A 17,456-nucleotide genomic window follows, 5' to 3' on the forward strand; every position below is an offset into this window, starting at 1 on the left:
ACTATCACCTGTGGTGATATTCGGATTTCAGCATTTTATTTGCTATATCATTAGAAACAAAACCTGCCTGCGCTATCCCGTGTCTTCTCAGGTACGTTTTTCCTAGCTAGGCATGTTTTCCCTAAGTTTTAAGTGCTTCCTGGGCACGCCGTGGATCCAGCCAAGGCAGGGATGCAGCCATGGAGGAGGCCCACAGGTGGCGATGTGGCTCAGATACACCTGGGCTGTGCATCCCCAGGGGGACTTACCACTCGGCCTGGCACTGGAGCATTCACTGCACTTTTGTGCCGGCGCACGCAGCTGTGCACCCGGACAGCCGGCTGCAGTTCCGTACCCTCTGGGGGTACATCGCTACTGCGTTAGCGACCCGCAGGAACGGCTTTAGAACACTTTAACAGCAGAGAGACGGACACACGCAAACTCGTTATTCAGTCCCACTGCCATCACATTGACCACAGCAATTAACCATACCCCCAGCCCACACCCCAGGGCCTGGCCTGGCCTCTCCCACCGTTCTCGCTGCACTGGCTGTGCCCTACGACAGCAGCCTGCAATCGGGAAACCTGTATCATGGAGTTTTTCTGTTCTTTCACAGATCCTGAAGGTGTGGAATGGATCAGATGTCCTAGCAGTGGTCTGCACGGTGAAGCACAGCTGCCCCACATCAGACAGCACCAGGCAGGAACCCATCGCAGCAGCTGGGCAGGGCCCCATGCTGGCAGGTGCAACTGCTTAGGGGATAACAGCCACTAATTGTGGCACATTTGGAAACACTTGCGTTGTTTCAAGGGTCTTTTTTAACTCTTTGGTACTGTACTTTTGCCTCAAACAAGTGCAGTTAATACGTGGGGTTGCTTTTTCCAAAATTTAAGTGCTCCTACTGGATGTGACTTTTGGTTTGCTGTCATCCCTGGGCTTCTTCCTCAGAAATGCAGTTGTTTCCTCAAACAAGACGCCGTGCAGCTAACTGCCGGCCAACTGCGGCCGTTTAACCCTTTTAAACCGGTGCAGGGGCTGCGGACAGCAGGCCGTGCCCGGACAGGCATGCCTGGGCACCGCTTCCCTGCGCTTTTCGCCTCCAGCGGAGGGGGGGGGCGGCGGCGGCGGCGGCGGCCTCCTCCTCCCGGCAAGCGCCGACCGCGGGTGCGCAGCCCGCCCTGAGGGCGGCGGTGCGGGCTCCGGGGCAGGACGAGGCCGCAGGCCCCGAGGGGAAGGCAGGACGGTGTCGAGGAGTCGGCCGCACCTCCTCTCAGCGCCCAGCGGGAAGCGGGCAGTGCCCAGGAGGCGCTTTGACGGGCAGCGGCGGCCGCGTCCGGTCGGGCCAGGGGCAGCCCCTCTCCGCCAAGTTCCTCAACTGGTGGCCGAGAGCGGAGCAGGGGGCGCCCCTCCGCACCCGAGCGGGCACCGCTGCCCACCTGGCTCCGCCTCCCCTCCATTGCCCTCCTCCTTGCTCCCTCCCGTGCTCGGCTCGGTTTTCCCTCCCCTTTCGCTCATTCCTTTGTGTTCCCGGGGATTGGCAGGTTTTATTATTCCGCCTGAACAAGCCGCGGGCGGATTGGCTGCGGCGGGCTGACGGCGGGGCCGTGCTGGGGTGTAGTTGGGGTTCGGCTCTGTCAGTAACACATGTGTGAGGCGGCGGGGAGCGCACCTCGCGGCGCGCACACACACACCCGCGCTCGCACAGGGCCCTCCTCCCGTGTCCCGCCAGTGCCGTCGCCGCAGGATCCCCGCCCGGCCCCGGCTGCGCGCCCGGCCCCGCCGGCTTTCGCCCTCTCCTCAGGCGCGGCGGCGGGCCCGGGAGCCGCCACAGCCCGGCGAAGGGGGCGGAGGTTGAGGGGGGAGCGCTACAAAGTGAAGCCACATTGCCAAACTTGCCCGGCGATTGCAGCAGCGAGCGGCGGCGGCGGCGCCCTGCGTGTGCGGCTGGGCGGCTGAGCGCTGCGGCTCCCCTCGCGGGCACCGCGAGCTGCAGAACGGACCCGGGCGGACGCCTCTCACAGAAACAGCTGTATTTTTGTAGCCCGGGCTGCCCTTTACCGGGCGGGGGGGCTGCGTCCAGAGCTCCCGCGAGCCAGAGGGAGGCCGAGCGCTGTGTTTGTTTCTTTGCAAGGAGACCTTCTCAGGCACCCCGAGCGGCGTTGCTCCCCGGCCTTTTGCAATATAGAGGGGAAGCAGGTAAGAAGCGTCGGTCGTTACCCCTTGTTTTCCAGCGTACGTGAGCGCGGTCGCATGCCCGCGCTGCCCGCCGCCGTCCCGCGCTGCCCGCAGCCGCGGAGGGGCGCGGAGCGGGGGGAGCCGCGGGCCACGGGCATTGTCGCGGTCCCCGCGTACAAAGCCTGGCGGCGGCAGCCGCTCGGAAAGGCTTTTCCTTCCACCCCGGTTCGAGCCGCCGCCTGGAAGGGCTGTGCTGCCGCGGACGTGAATGGAAGGGACGGGGAGGGGGCAGGTTGGGGCACCCGCTACCCCCGTAGTAAACACTGCCGAAACAGTGGCAGAAAAGATCAAAGTGAGCTCTCTGTTTCTCTCCTCTCAAATTCCCTTCCTGCCCCCACACGGTCTTTTGTTTCAATCCAAGAGAAATCCGGTGAATCACCTAATTAAAACCAAGACATGAATTAAGCATCCATTTTTGTACTACAAATTGCCAGCTCTCTGCTTGTCCCTCCCTTGGTCTCCATTAAAAAAAACGCCAGAGACGCTGTTAAAAGGGGGGGTTATTTTGCCTCTAGCTTCCAGCTCTGCTTTCTATTTCACTGACTCCTATCCCAGGACCTAAATTGCTTGGCTGTGTAATTACCAGAGTAAGCCTATTTAAGTTAAAAGCTTTTTCCCCCCAACTCTAAATGAAACTTGATGAGGGCCCGTCCTTAGTTATCAAGGGAGTCACTTTCTGGTCAGTCCTCTTGATTCATCTTTTTAGATTTAATCAGCATTAAGGTATTGCTTGTCCTTAAGAGCTTTAGCTTAATGGGGTTACTGGACGGTTTTCTCAGTGTAACGGTTCCCATTTTATATTTATATACGTTTGCCTTCGACAAAGACGGGTTAAGGTGGTGGCACGGAGCCTTTCTTTTAAGAAATCCGAAGTGATTTAAAACGTAGGGAAACGGTTTAAAGACTCGGAGCAGGAAATGCAGATTCATTTAGGCGGTAGCTGGAAACTAACAAAAGGCAATTCCTTGAACAAATGCATCAGAAATCAATTTACATAAAGGTATATGATGCGTTCGGATAAATGCAATGCTAATGGCTTTTAGAGTGGTTTTCTTTCCAAAGTCTCGGGGTTTTTGTTACAGCTTAATTGGTGCAGTTCTTCTGGTTTATTGTGCGGTCACTGGACATACCTCCAGGTACTCTTTCTGAGGAAATGTGTGTTTGAAAGCGGCCCCAGCTTCTCCTCCTCCTGTCGCCGAGTTGGGCCGGTGGCAGGAAAAGTTCCTGCTCGCTGCTCTGGAGGTATCGCTCTGAAGGTCCTTAGCAGAGAGCCAGATGCCTCGGCATGACCACGTACAGCTTACAGAGGACAAAGACAAAACACGCTGCTTAATTGGCAGTAAATAACTTGATCTTTTTATAGCATGAGTGACTGGAGGAACACCGGGAGTTTATTGGGCTCTGGACTGAAGGCAACAAATTAATCGGTTTAGAGTAAGCTTTATGAATTGATTCCCATATTATCTCCGGGTTGTCCTGCTCGTATGGAGCGTTCATCAGAAAGTGAAAAACGCCCCTGGTCACAGTTTGGGCGGCTGGGGTGGCTCCAGCGGAGCGCTCCGGTTCTGCCGCTCTCCCGCGGCCAGGCAGCTTTTCCCTCCTCCCCCCCCTTTTTTTTTATTTATATATTTGGGGGGGGGGGGGGGGAGTAACAAAGCCTTAGCATTTAAACTGCTGATCGAGGGCAGATTAGCGAGACAGAAGTAGAGTATGTTTGCATAGGAAGTTAACAGGCGTCCTGAAGTTCAATGATCCATTATTCGGCCAGTGCCCTCAGTCTGGAGTGTTTTCTCGGCGTGCTTTTATGTCTCCAGAATAAACCCAAACGGAACGACCCCCCACGTCCCCAGCACGCCGCGGGGAGGCCGGCGGGTCCCGAGCCCCTCGTTGCTGCCTGGGGCCTGCCGCGTCTCTCTTAGACTGAAAAACCAGTTTCACAACTCCCTTTTTCACTCTTCGCACGCCGTGTTTCCCATAAGCAAAACAAACGCCGGGGCTGTTCCCGACTTGTGCCGCAGCTGCATCAGCCCGGAGCGGGGGGGCTCTGCCCCCTGCGCCCGCCGCTCCCCGCTGGTTGCGGGTCCGCTCCGCGCACCCCAGGCCCTGACCCGCCCGCGTCTCTCCGCAGGCCATGGTGAACCCCGGCGGCAGCTCGCAGCCGCCCCCAGTGACGGCGGGCTCCCTCTCGTGGAAGAGGTGCGCCGGCTGCGGGGGGAAGATCGCCGACCGCTTCCTGCTCTACGCCATGGACAGCTACTGGCACAGCCGCTGCCTCAAGTGCTCCTGCTGCCAGGCCCAGCTGGGGGACATCGGCACCTCCTGCTACACCAAGAGCGGCATGATCCTCTGCAGAAACGACTACATCAGGTGAGGCGGCCGCCGGGCAGCACTTTCCCTCTTCATCCCTGCCCTTTTTTACCCCTCCCTTTCTTCTCCCCTCTTCTTCCCATTAATGCCTGGCGATGGGGGCGCGCGGGACAGAGGGGTGGGCTGCTGCAGGATCTCTCCTTCATTAGGAGCAGTGAGACGTGCGGGTGCGGATGTCAGCGCCTAGCCCAGGGCACAGTTGTGACTGCCAAGTGGAGGGAAGAGTTGGGGGGGCGGAACGACGACTGTAACTTTAAAGTGGTTTGTCAGCACAAAACAAGTCCTAACTAAAAATAAACAGCAATCAGAGAGGCTAAATTAATCTGCTTTGTTGTAGTGCTGAAGGAGAAGCGTGCATATCTGAACGGTAAATGTTAAAATCGTAGGGCTTAAATAAGGCTGTGCAGAGGTGCTAAATAATGAAATGCCTGCCTTTAGTATCTGATTAATTATGATATTTACATAAGCACCTTTAAACTCCTTTGAGTGGAAACAGAATGACTCATTCTCTGTTCTCCTTCTGAAAGAGCTGATTAACCGTCAGTCGGAGGGCCACCGATTCTACTTATAGCCAAAAGCAGTGGCACGTTGTTTGTCTTCACGTTGCTACAGGGGAGTGTGGAACTGACATTTTTCCTTAACTTCCAGTATAGAGAATGCAGGGGATGAGAGCAGAGGGATGTGCTCCTGCCCTTTATTTCTTGTCTCTTTAGTTTTTCAGGCCGTTTGCTTTAAATGCCACAGATTTGGGTAGGGGGAACTAAGCCTGATTAATCTTGCATCTGTTGGGGTACAGTAGGATTACGCAGAGTATCCCTTCCAACAAGTTCCCAATATAATTAATAGGAAGAATTCATGAGGTCAGGTGCCCGTGCGATCTTTTCAGGTGAACTCAAGCTACTTAAACTCATTAATTTAAAAGGAGGCATTTTGAAGGATTACACATTTAATTTGAGTAAATGGTTTGATAGACTGATGCACATGAATGCTTCAAGGAGGTGTTCTATTTCGACATTCGGTAATTAAAAAAAGAACTCAAACCAACAAAAAAGCCCCATACCTTCCCAGCACAACACAAATGCTTGGTTAAAACAAACTGTTTTGTTTAAACGCTTCTGGCTCCTCATTTACAGTAAATGTCCAGAGTTAACCCAAGTTTTTCCTTCTCCCCGGTGGCCAAAAAGTTGCGCTTTTTGCCCTCCTTTCTGAAAGAGAAAATCGGCCACCAAATGTTACAAGTTTGCTCATGTTGTGAAACTTGACTTATGTTGGGGGAGGTGGGGACTGTGTTGAAGGTGTGCAAATGCATGGCAGCCTCCTTCCTCTAAAGGGATGGAGTTAAGGCTGAGTTATTCTGACAGTGCCGAGCCTGTCCTGATACATGGCTGTGTCAGTCAAGCAGAGGAGACAGCCCGCAGTGTCTTTCAGGAATGGGGGCTTTGGCTTTGATAGTTTTGGGCATGTTTTCAAAGAGAAATGCTAAAAAAAATCAGACACGAAGGGGGGTTAATGGTGCTTTTTGGTCATCATCCTAAGCAACAAGCCTAAGCCTGGCAGAACTGTAATTAAGTAGAGCAGAACGGTGTTAGGGAAAGAGTTGCGTTTGAAGTGGAAAAATTGACACTACTGTTCAGATGCATGGAATAGTACAGATTCATCACTCGACCAACACCATCAAACAAACCCCCATGTCTGATTACTACTAATTAAAAAGAGAAGATGCGTCCACTGTGTCCCAGAGGCAAGTTCAGGCAGGCTTATCGCAGTCCTCTGGTTTTGTGTTGCCAAGAATTAATACTCGTTTATTTTAATGTAGGCGATTATGAATAGGATGCTTTATCAGATGAGGGGTTTGAATTGATCTCCTTGTTCTATCGCCTGACTTCTCTTCAGATCTGTGTAATTTGACTTGCAAAAATAACTCTGACAGATGCTTGCTGAAACTTGAACTGGACACCGTACACTCAAGGTGGGGTAGGGCGGCCTGGCCTGCCGGGGCTGAGCTAACTTGGAGTCTTTTCCTGCTGGAAAAGGACTTCACAGGCTTCCACGTGGATTGTGCTGCAGGAGCGAGGCCCTCGCTCGCCCTTTCCTTGCTGGAAAGGGCCTCGTTTGGTTGTGGAGGCAATGGCACCCGTTTGGCAGCAGGTCCCTCCGGTTCCCCTCTGCCATCCTCCCCCCCTTGGTCCTCTGTGGGGCTTGTTCGGTGGTGCATTCTCCCCCCTCCTCCGTGCAGGAGCCACGGGCGAAGTTCTTAATGGGAAGCGTGGGCACACCACAAAATGGGGACGGACACTGATCGGCCCGATGGGTGTCAGGTGAAAGGGACCCGACTCCTTCGGGCCAGGACTACGGGGCCGTTTATTAACGAGCTTTTTACCCCGTCTGAGGCTGTCTGTGGGGTTTTGTTGTTCGAACAACACAGCCCCCCACCCCAGGCCTCTTCCCCTTCCCCTCCAAAAAAGAGACAAAAATAAAGGACAAACTCCAGCCGTGGAGCTGCAGCAGCGGCTTTCACTGGAAGCCAAGGTTCCTGGGAACAAGAGAGGGAGGCGAAAATCCCGGTCCCTTCTCCCTCCCTCCCGAGGGCGAGCAGCGCTCTCGCAGGGAGGGGAGCGGAGCGGAGCCCTCCCAACCTTAGGATGCCAGATAAAGCAGCAGCGTGGCAGCGAATCCGCACAATTAAAAGCTTTAATTAGTGTCTCCTCCATTTTCTCTTAGTTCTGATAGGTTTTATCTAATGAGATCTGGTCCCTGGCTTAGATCTGCTCGCAATGACGTGTCCGAAATGAATGAGAGCCGCGTCGCAAACAAAACATTTAATTAACAAAATTGGCCTCTAAGAGCGAGCCAGGGAGCGGTGGGAAGGGGGGAGGGGGGCTGCCCGGGCGCGTCTTAAAGGGGCAGCACCCCGTCCCTCCGCGGGTGCGTGGGGCCCGGCCGCGGGGCACCCCCAGTCCTGCAGTGCGCGGAGGGGCCGGCAGGCAGCGGGTTCATTTCCCTGGTAATCAGCGGCAAGCTGCTATATTCAGGGAATGCTGTCCCTTTAATTGAACAGGCTAGGTAATTAAATGGCACTTTTCCAATAGGACGTGCTAGGTAAATCTAATAGTTGGTTATTTAATATCACTTTGAAGTCTGCCCACTCAAGCACAATGACAGCACAGGAGCATGTGAACTATTAGCTAGGAGAGAAAAAAAACCACCAGGATCTCAAAAATTAATTAAATCGCATGCAATTTAGGGGGAACGTTTATCTTGATTTGTCATAACAGAATTAATTCAAGGCCTCCAATTCACTTGGGGGCAGATCTGTTACTCTGAATTAACCAAGCGTAATTTGGATGTTTTTTTTTTTCCCTTTCCTTCCCCTTCCCTAATGCAGCACTTGCCATTATGCACAGCCCCCCTTTTAAGTATCAATAGCTTCTGGTGCTTTTAAGGTGCTTGGGCTCTAGTTATTCTGAAGTACCTTTAATGGACTTGGCTCCAGGCGTAATTTCTGTGTTGCCTTTCTTTGTTACATTTAATATAGGTGGTGCAGAATGTAGATTAAATATAGGAAATGTACAGACACACCAATCGCTTCTGGATCAGTAGGTCTGGATGTGCATTTTTCTTCGCTAGGGCTTGGATAGACATTTGTGGGCACAAATGCTCACTGTGTTGTGCGAGAATCGCAGCACTTCAGTCTGTCTCTGCAGTTTTGGAAGGAACTGGAACCTTGTTGTGTTAGTTTAAGTTGCTGGAGATGTGTTTCTGCTGGTACTGAATTCTGAGCAGCAAGATGGGAAACGCGGCTGGAAAGGTTTCCTGCTGCTTCGTTCCCACTCCTCTCAAAGTTCTCAAACCCAAACCCAGTCCACCCCAAAACCCAGGAGTGTCTTTGTGCTGGGGGGTGTGGGGAGCGCCGTGTTGGAACCGCACAGTAGTTAATTTAAGGTGGCTCAGTAAAATGCTGCTAAGTGCAGAAGAGCTGCCTTGTCTGCATAGGGAACCTCTTGATGTTTGTGATTGATTGCATTGCCCAAATGCTGAAATATTAATGACCTTCTTGGACTGAGGACCCAAAGAGGAAACTGAAACCAATTCTGTCATCACAATTAAAGAGTCCCCTGGCTTTAATTAGCCTGACCTGGGGTATCTCTACCCATTGCTGCAGTTAAAGAGAAAAGAGCCCATTAAAGTCCAGTCTGAGACCGATAGCTACTTAATTGAGCACCTAAAGCCTCAAGCCTTTTAAATCAAATACTGTCCTGGACAGTCCCCCCGGTTAGATAATTAGCTCTCCAGCCTCGCAGAAACCATGTGAAACAACTTTTTCAGTAAGGAATAGTTACTGTGGAAGACTTCCTTTACCGGGAAGGAGGAATAAGCTTGTATTTAAAAGAGAACACCTTTTTCCTGTTAATGGGATCACAGACCAAAACCATTCATAACAGAAGAGAAGGAAAATAAGCTCCATTTTCCTGGTAAATAATACAAAGCAGTGGAAAGGTATCCTGACTTTGCAATTGATTTTTAGGAATTTTAGTAGGAGATTCAGCTGAAGTGACTTCCCGGAACAGAACTGCTCTGGGAGCGTGCTTAGGGAAAAAACCTAAGATGTGTGGAAAGCCTCTGGATTAGTTTGACTGCATTTATTAGAATTCACAGACATTCAAGGTGTAGGACCACTTCCAGCCAGGGAGAACTGAGCTGTGTAACAAATGCATGCTTAATGAAGACAAGTAGTGCAGTGAGATCAGTATTCTGAAGGCTGCGTTGGGTGGTGTACGAGGGCTTAAGAGAGGCTGCTTGCCAGGTTTGGGTTCTCTTGGACCAGTTGTTTGTTCCCCTGCAGTGGGTGGGTTACTCTTGTGTCTGGGTAACACCTTACCTTGCGTTGTTTGGGGTCTTGGCTCTAGAAACGCCACCGTGCCTCGCTGCCTCCGCTCGCAGTGCTCCCCGTGCGCCTTGTGCCAACTTCAGTCCCAGGAACAATGGAGGCAGGAGAATGCATACGGTAAAGCTCTGGAAGTCACCTTAGTACTCCTGTCGTGTAACTACTCCCAGCTGGCCCTGGTCTGGAAGATGCCCTAATACTGGGCCCTTAGTTTCCAGCCACTTTGGTCCCTTTGGCTGGAGGTCCTGGCAGTGCCTTAGTTCGGCTTTTCCTTTGTAGCCACCGTGATTCTGCAAGAACGTGTCAATGTGTCGTGGATCTCAGACTAATTAGTTTTGAAATGGAGTTTTGATTGAACTCTTCAAATCGATGCTGCTGCAAAATTTGTTTCTCAGCTTCCTATTAAAAGCCATCTTAAGGGGCAGTTTTACTACTCTCTCTGTCGTTCAGTCGATACATTTAATAACAACTTACAGGCTATTTTCAATAAAGTGGCGACAGCAAATTAGTAGTTTGAACATGACAAGCCTCCTCTGCAAGCTCGGATCCTGAAAATTCAAAGCAATTATTTTTATAGAGAGGCCCGCCGCAGTCATTCAGAGTGCGGGCATTCTGTTGTAATGCGTGTCCTGGGTTGACACAACCAGAATTTTATGACTTTATTTGGACAGGAAGGAGATGCAAATATTAATATTTATTATGACACCAATACGCTAATTTGTAAATCCTATTACTGTGTTTTACATGGTGCAGAAAAGCGGGCCTGTGACCCTGCCAGCTTGTTCCCTTCCCTTCCTTACTTGGGGGATGACTGTGGTAGTCTTAATAAATATTTGTGTGTATTAGAGATGCGCACAAGAGCAAATAAAGGGTTTCTAATTCCAGCGGCCGCAGCCTGTAGAGGTGGAACTCGATAATGGTTATTGTATTCCAGTTGGAATCGATGCGTTGTGCCTTTAAATGGAGTGAAGAATTATGTATATATTTTTCTTCACCACTCGTGTGCCTATTTCCCCCTTCCCCCACCGCATGTCCCCCCCCCCCCCCCCCCCAATGGCAGATGTTGTGGTCTCATTTGATTGCATAGGAAAACTGCAGTGATACAGCAAACACCCAGAGAGATATGATGACAAATGGGTCCAGATCCCGGTAAATTACTTTCTGCTCAAATCGAAATTTCATTCAGTTTGTTGCTAGCAGAGATGAAGTAATCTAAATTGTGGACTCAGGAGCAGATAGAGGGAAGTTGGAGCAAGCATTTCATTATCAAGAGAGAGAGAAGGTTAGGATGAAAGAGATGAGCAGAGGCAAATCTAAAGTGTTGACACCATGATTGAAAAGGTTAACCCATACACATTATATATCAACCTGGATAGCAGAGAGTTTCTAATGGAAACTCTGCACTGATGGAGGTTTACTGGAGTTTCAATACACTGAGCATGATGTCTTCTTAGATATACAATCAAATCCTCTTAACCCTTTTGATGACTCATATCTCAAGATATGATTAAAGTACAAAAGAGTTCTTCATATAATTTCAAGGACACAATGCATTTAAACTCGAGTCATGAATTGTATCGTTTATTTTTTATGATGAACCTAGTAATCTGATCAAATGTGTGTAGTACAGAATTGTTTGTGTTTCCAGAGGTGTAAGTCAATATTTCTGATTAAATCCCCTGCAACCACATCCGAGGTGGGGTGAAGCTCCCAGTTGTTACACAAAAACACACTTTTTCATATTACGACATGTAAGCAAGTTGGAAGGCGGGGGTCAGAAGTCTAAAATAGTTGTGTAATAAACCATTGCAGTGATGCGCAAAAACGCTCGGAGCCTCCTGTGTATTAAATTATTCATGATCATCACCTCTGTTTCAGGTTATTTGGAAATAGTGGTGCTTGCAGTGCCTGTGGACAGTCCATTCCTGCTAGCGAGCTGGTCATGAGGGCACAGGGCAACGTCTATCATCTGAAGGTGAGGGGCTTTTTCGGTGTGTTTTTACTTGGCAGCTCATCAGTGCTGCCCTGCTTCTTTGACTATGAAATCTGCATCTGCTTGGGAATGAAATGCAAAGCAGTAACTGGAAATGCGAGTATATATTATAAAGCTTCCCTTAACGTGTAGCTTTGTTCCCTCTTAATCGGTAAAACTGTACTTGAGTTATGTACTGCACAGTCCCAACAGGTAAGACTAATGCCATATTTGGAGCTACTCAAAACCAAGCAACTCCGTATCTCAACTCGCTCACGGTCTCTGAAGCGTAATTTTCAAACCTGCAGCGTACTTAATTTGCGCTGTGGTCTCACTTGCTGTCTCTTTCCCTCCTCAGTGTTTTACATGCTCTACCTGCCGGAATCGCCTGGTCCCCGGAGATCGGTTTCACTACATCAATGGCAGTTTATTTTGTGAACATGATAGACCTACAGCTCTCATCAATGGCCATTTGAATTCACTTCAGAGTAATCCACTACTGCCAGACCAGAAGGTGAATACCCAACAATTACTAATAAGCTTTATTAGAGCTGAATGAAGATCAATTTCTTTTCATTCTAATAGTGGACCTTCCCCACCCCTGCAAGGAGACCTTTAAGTAACCAAACTTACATATCTTAAGTAACGTAGGTGTGGGGCATGGGGAGAAAGCACTAACCTTTTAAGTATGACATACAGGGGGGGAGGGAGTCAGTTTATTTTGTTTTGGGCATGTGCACCTGTACAGCTATTGAACTCGTGTCCAAAGCAAAGCGGAGAGCATCTGTTAATACAAACTCTTAACGAAGAGAAGTATTTCATTCCATAACCTCGAAATTAAGGGCTAAAAGAGAGCAGGTTTCTGTGGGAGGAAAATTAGAGCCTTTAACGTGGAAGTAAATGTCTTGTGAAGAGAAGGTTCCTGAACTGAACCAGTGTATTTCACTTCACTGTTCAAGGGTTTAGTTGAGGGAGCATCCTGGGGTACTTTTTCAGGAGTATTTTCTCGTCTGTTTTGTGTGTTACAACTCTGATTTAAAAACCAAAGTGTGCTTTTCTTATCGCTCCATAACACTAATAGCTCAACTAGAGATTGTGTATCTCAGTGGTTGATAGCTCCTGCTTTCTAGCTAAATGAGTAAATAATGACTGTACAAATCATGGAGAGGAGAAGAAGAAAAAATCCCTGATCAACAGTTGTCCTGTAACTCTGAAACTAGATAGTTTTAGATCTATTTTAATCTCCTTAATAAGTCCTAAAGCTATGCAAGTGAGTGCATTTTGATAACTGCTGTGCCTAATTTGTAACAATTACTGTCAACCTTGAGTTAAGAGACTGTTCATTCCACCCTGGTCCAGAAAAGAGTGAATGTATGACTCTTGCACATAATTTTATTCACATCATATTTCATACTGATTATGTATTGATGACATTGATTCATTTACTCTTTACAGCGCCACTTGCATGGATATTAAATCTTATTGACCACAGATGAATTTTAATTTCAGATTGGTGATAGATTTTTCCATCAGCTCTGATAGTATATTTGACTTTTTCATCATTAACCCAGGCAATCACACAGCACTGAGTTATTGCAATGAAACAAAAACTGCACACTTCAGTTGGTAATTCTTTATAGATTTACAATAGGAACTTCATTAATGTCTGCATGGAGCACAAAAAATAACATTTATCTGCAAATAGGAATTTGGGAGATTAAAAAAATCTGGGACAAATGCTGGGCTGCTCAGTCTGCGATGTACAGAGTATTTCTTAGTGCTTTTAGTTCGCGGAGAAACAGGTCCAAGAAAACACAAACTGGTTGGTAATGTCCGTGATTTTGTTGTTGTTGTGTTGCTCCATTTCAGTGTCGGTGTTTGCTTTAGTTTTTTTTTTCTCTGTGCATAAATTTACTGATTAATTTTAAGTATTCTTTCAAGTCTTACCCAGGGAATGTAATTACAGCAAAATAAAACGTGGGCCTTTTCTATTTACTTAATTTGTCAATGGAGGTGATGAGAGAGTTGAGTACAAAAGTCCTGTATCATTAGGCAGAACAAAGATAATTAATATTGGAGGAGAATGTGCAGCATCTTCTCAAGGAAGTACAAATACAGTTAAAGATTCATAGATTTATACTGTTGTGAATTTTAATGAAACAAATCTGTGATGCAGCCTCGCCAGCAGTGAATCTGGTAAATGAATATTTATAGTTATCCCCTTTCAAAATATAGGTAAAACCATTCATCTTTATACACCGCAGTAAAAGGTTTACCATGCCGAGAGTGGTTTATCCACTTGTCCTCTACGAATGTAAAGTTTAATGTAACTTCAAATAGGTGTCTAAATTGTCATTTAGTTTTATCAGTTTCTTACTATGCCTTTGCAAAACATAAAAATGATTTAGTTGCAATAAAAGCAGTAGACATGATGAGGAACATAGAACATGGGAGAGAGAAGTAAAATTGGACTGGGTTTGCAGAGCTCACAACTGCAGACATCTGACTGATAGAAGCTAAATGAAGAGAAAATAGTGAGAACAAGCTTTTATTAGGTAACGGCGTTGCTGCAGCCAGTGCTGAGGCACATGGCCAGGTACTGGGAAGAAGGTTGGCGGGAGAGGTTGTAGTTTGGGGTTCTTTATAGTACAATCTCTCTAGAAAATGGTGCAAATTCTGCCAGTTCTCAAAGTTGCAGAGCACCTGAACCCCAGAAAACTGAAACACAGGTGAGGAGACAGGTTGGCAATTCATAGGTATTCCCGGTTTTTTGAATTTTGGAAGCTGCAGGAACAGGTGTCAAGAGTTGTTGACAAGTGTTGCGGGGGGGCTTTTTAACAGCGTGAAGATGTGTACATCCGAGGTGTTCCAGAAAGCTGTGTTTCAGGGCCACTAAAATGATTCCACCATGACAGTGTTGGCTGTAACAGATACTTCTTATTAAACATTAAAGATAAATCAGTCTCCAGGTTATTCTACCACTGGAGATTACAGACACAGCAGAACATGCACAGGGGGGTTTATTAAATTCAAGAGAGACTCCTGTCATTAATCCCCATTTCTGTTGCATAGGTGTAGGTGACAGGGACTTGATACTGTGTCCATACAGTTTGCAGGTTAATCCTGTGGGTAACTGGCGCAGGCAGAAGGGGTTTTGTGCCCCAGTCTTGGCGGCTGTTGCTGCCTTTTGCCTCCCTGGGGCCATTTGGAGACATCGGGTATAACTCCCCCATTGCCTGCTGTGCCATGTGGGAGCGGTCTGTGTTCTCTGACCTCAGTCCTGCCTGCCTGCAGAGCGCAGACTCGCCCTGCGTGATGCCCCGCGCGCTGTTCCACGTGAAGGGACTCTCTCTGCTGTACTCGTAGTGTTCCTGTAGTAGTTCTTGTTTGCAGCAGTGTTACCACCTCCTCCGAGTGTAAATTTTCCCCCGGTTGGCAGTGTTCGTAGCAAACGCTTGTCTGCAGCTTCTGTCCTGTTAAATAAAGGATGAGTTAGATTACGTCTCTCAGAGAAGATCTTAAAAATCTTCTGGTTTACATATCACTCAACAATTCCCTTGTAGTTACATAATTGGTGTTGTCTGTGTCCATAGTAGAGGATATTTGATGCTCATTTATTAAATATGCTTGCTGGCTGCTCCCTAATCTTTGTTCTGGACAGACAAATTACCTTTCTCACACTGAGCTTCAGCTCTGGGGAATTAAACCTCCAAGCCTCTACTACTTTAATTAGCTTGAAAGTGGGGGGTTGCAGTTACTAATAGACCTCAGGCTTTTAGTAACTTAGAGAAAGGGTGAAAAAAGAACTTCCTGGGAAGCGCAAAATGTCATTTAAACCCCATAAAAATCTAATATATATTATTTCATTTTGGTAATTGCAAACAGATTGTATTTGAAGACTGTGGATGATCATTTCTATTTTATCCATGAAAGTTTAGATTTTTATTGAGTTAGACACTTTTAATTATCGCAATTCATTAACACCAGTGCGAAAGCACATGTTTGACTTCATGTATTAAAATGTTTATGTAACGTTAACTAACGCAGCAGATGAGGAGTTTTAAAGGGGTGGGGGGAGGAATCCTGAAATCTCTATATTTAGCTGTTGTGCAATGCAGCACATTAACCAAAGTTGCCTTGGGAGGATATTGGCTGCACTTCTTATTTGCTTTACACACTATTTCTTCCAATTATAAGATCATGTTACGAGCTTCTTCAAAGGCATGGAGTAATGTGTCTTCCCATTTAAGAGGGGCCCAGAAAACCCACCTTACTCACTGTACAGTCTGTTACCAGACAGTGCGCTTCTTATTTACTGGTGTCATCTCTCTCTTTCCTCTTTGTTGTTTTCTGCTTTCTCCCCTCCCATCTGCTCTTCTTGCTAGTGAAACTGCAGAAAGAAAATGTTTGCTCTTTGCTATTTGAGGTGGAAACGGTGGCGGTATCAATGGATAGTGTAGAAAGCCTTAATCAAGTCGCAGTCGGAAAGTAATCTAATAAAAAAGAGATTAGTGCATAAGGAAAAGCAGTCATGTTGTAGTTTCCTATCATCTCCAATTTAGTGTTCTAGCTAAGATACCCGTTTTTATTTCTTACAGGTCTGCTAAAAGGTCAGAGTAATGCAGAATGCGTGCCTTCATCTCAGATTTTGTTCATCACAGATGGATCCCATGTCTCCAAGTAGACAAGTCACCTTTGTAGCTAGCGTCAATGCCAGCTCCATGCCATTGCACCTTCTTTATTCTTGATTGCCCTTCCCACATTTATTGGTGTATTAAAATGACTGACTATGAACATTAAGGACTCCATGAACCTGGGCTAATGGGAGACTGTAGAGAAAATGAAAAAAGATCCACCGGAGGACATCTTGGGGGGCGGGTGGGGACGATGACTAATGAAGCTAATTACAAGAAGCATTGAAATCTGCTTTCTACCCTCATTAACAATTAGCAGGGCACTGGCCAGTTTGTACCCTGTGTTTTACCTTAACAACATTCTATTTGCTCTTTGTATATTTAAGTGTTGTAAGGAAATGTGTTGCAATCAAACTGAACATGAGATAAAAGATGTGGCTTTTGTGATATTCTATCACAAACACTTTTATTGTATCTCTGTAAAATACAATGTATGTATGCATGTAAGTGTTTTTGTCCTAATGTTGCTACTTCCCATGGCAAAAAAAGAAAAACAACAAGAAAAAAAAAAGTCAGGCTCATAGCAGCTACTGTGTAGAGATTTTCACCTACTTCTAATTTGCTGAATGAAGAAAAATCTTTTATTTGTGATATTTTCAGAGACATTTGCTCTAGTATGGTGTATTTAAATAATAAAAAAGTAAAACAACACTGAATCGAGTGACGGGTTTCGGACACTTCGCCTTGCTTGTAACTACGTTCAAAACATTACTCTGAAACTCGATCTTACGCAGTCATTACCTGAATTGTTGATTACCTTTCAAAGTAGTTTCTTGGTTTGGATGGGGTTCTTATGCCGGTAAGAAGTCTGTTAAACCATGTTACTTTTGGCAAGGATACAGAGCACTGTTTCAAAACGATCCGTATTTTGCATTTTGGTCCTTAATTCCGTACAGTTCAATCCATACCGCAGTGAAGCATGGGACACATGCAGGTAGCAGCATCACCTGTGTTAAGGGCGTGTATGTGTCTGTGAGCACGCAAGCAGGAGAGTGTGTGTACATACCTTAAGAGGTCAAAGAGGAGCGGAGTAAAAACCAACCCAGGGCCTGCACCTCATGCTGAGCACTAGAATTGAGTATTCATGGAATACAACAGCTATTCTGATCTGAGCAGTATAAAGTTGTGTGTGCTAGGTAAGAATCTACTTCTTAACACCAATAATCTTAAGGGAAGAAAACCACATTTCCTGGGCCATTTCTGAGCACTTACTGATCTCAAATATGATCTGTTCTCTGTGAGCAAACAAAACCTGCTCCCTCAAAGCAACCCAGCCTCCCCTAAGCTTAGAAAAGTGAGATTTTCCCATCGGCTGCTCAGTGCA

General features: G+C 47.2%; 1 protein-coding gene across 1 annotated transcript; it reads left to right on the top strand.

Annotated features, from left to right (window-relative positions):
- Window positions 1-1,586: 1,586 nt before the first annotated feature.
- LMO4 (LIM domain only 4) lies at window positions 1,587-16,788 on the top strand. The gene is made up of 5 exons (XM_061462257.1): window positions 1,587-2,175; window positions 4,343-4,581; window positions 11,345-11,441; window positions 11,797-11,952; window positions 16,037-16,788. The coding sequence occupies exons 2-5, from the start codon at window positions 4,346-4,348 to the stop codon at window positions 16,043-16,045; spliced, it is 498 nt and encodes a 165-aa protein (XP_061318241.1). The 5' UTR covers window positions 1,587-2,175; window positions 4,343-4,345; the 3' UTR covers window positions 16,046-16,788.
- Window positions 16,789-17,456: the final 668 nt, after the last annotated feature.

This window comes from Pezoporus flaviventris, unplaced genomic scaffold, assembly GCF_033815535.1.
Source record: "Pezoporus flaviventris isolate CSIRO_AGI_PZ_B2104156 unplaced genomic scaffold, CSIRO_AGI_Pfla_v1 ptg000001l, whole genome shotgun sequence".
Lineage (NCBI taxonomy): Eukaryota > Metazoa > Chordata > Aves > Psittaciformes > Psittacidae > Pezoporus > Pezoporus flaviventris.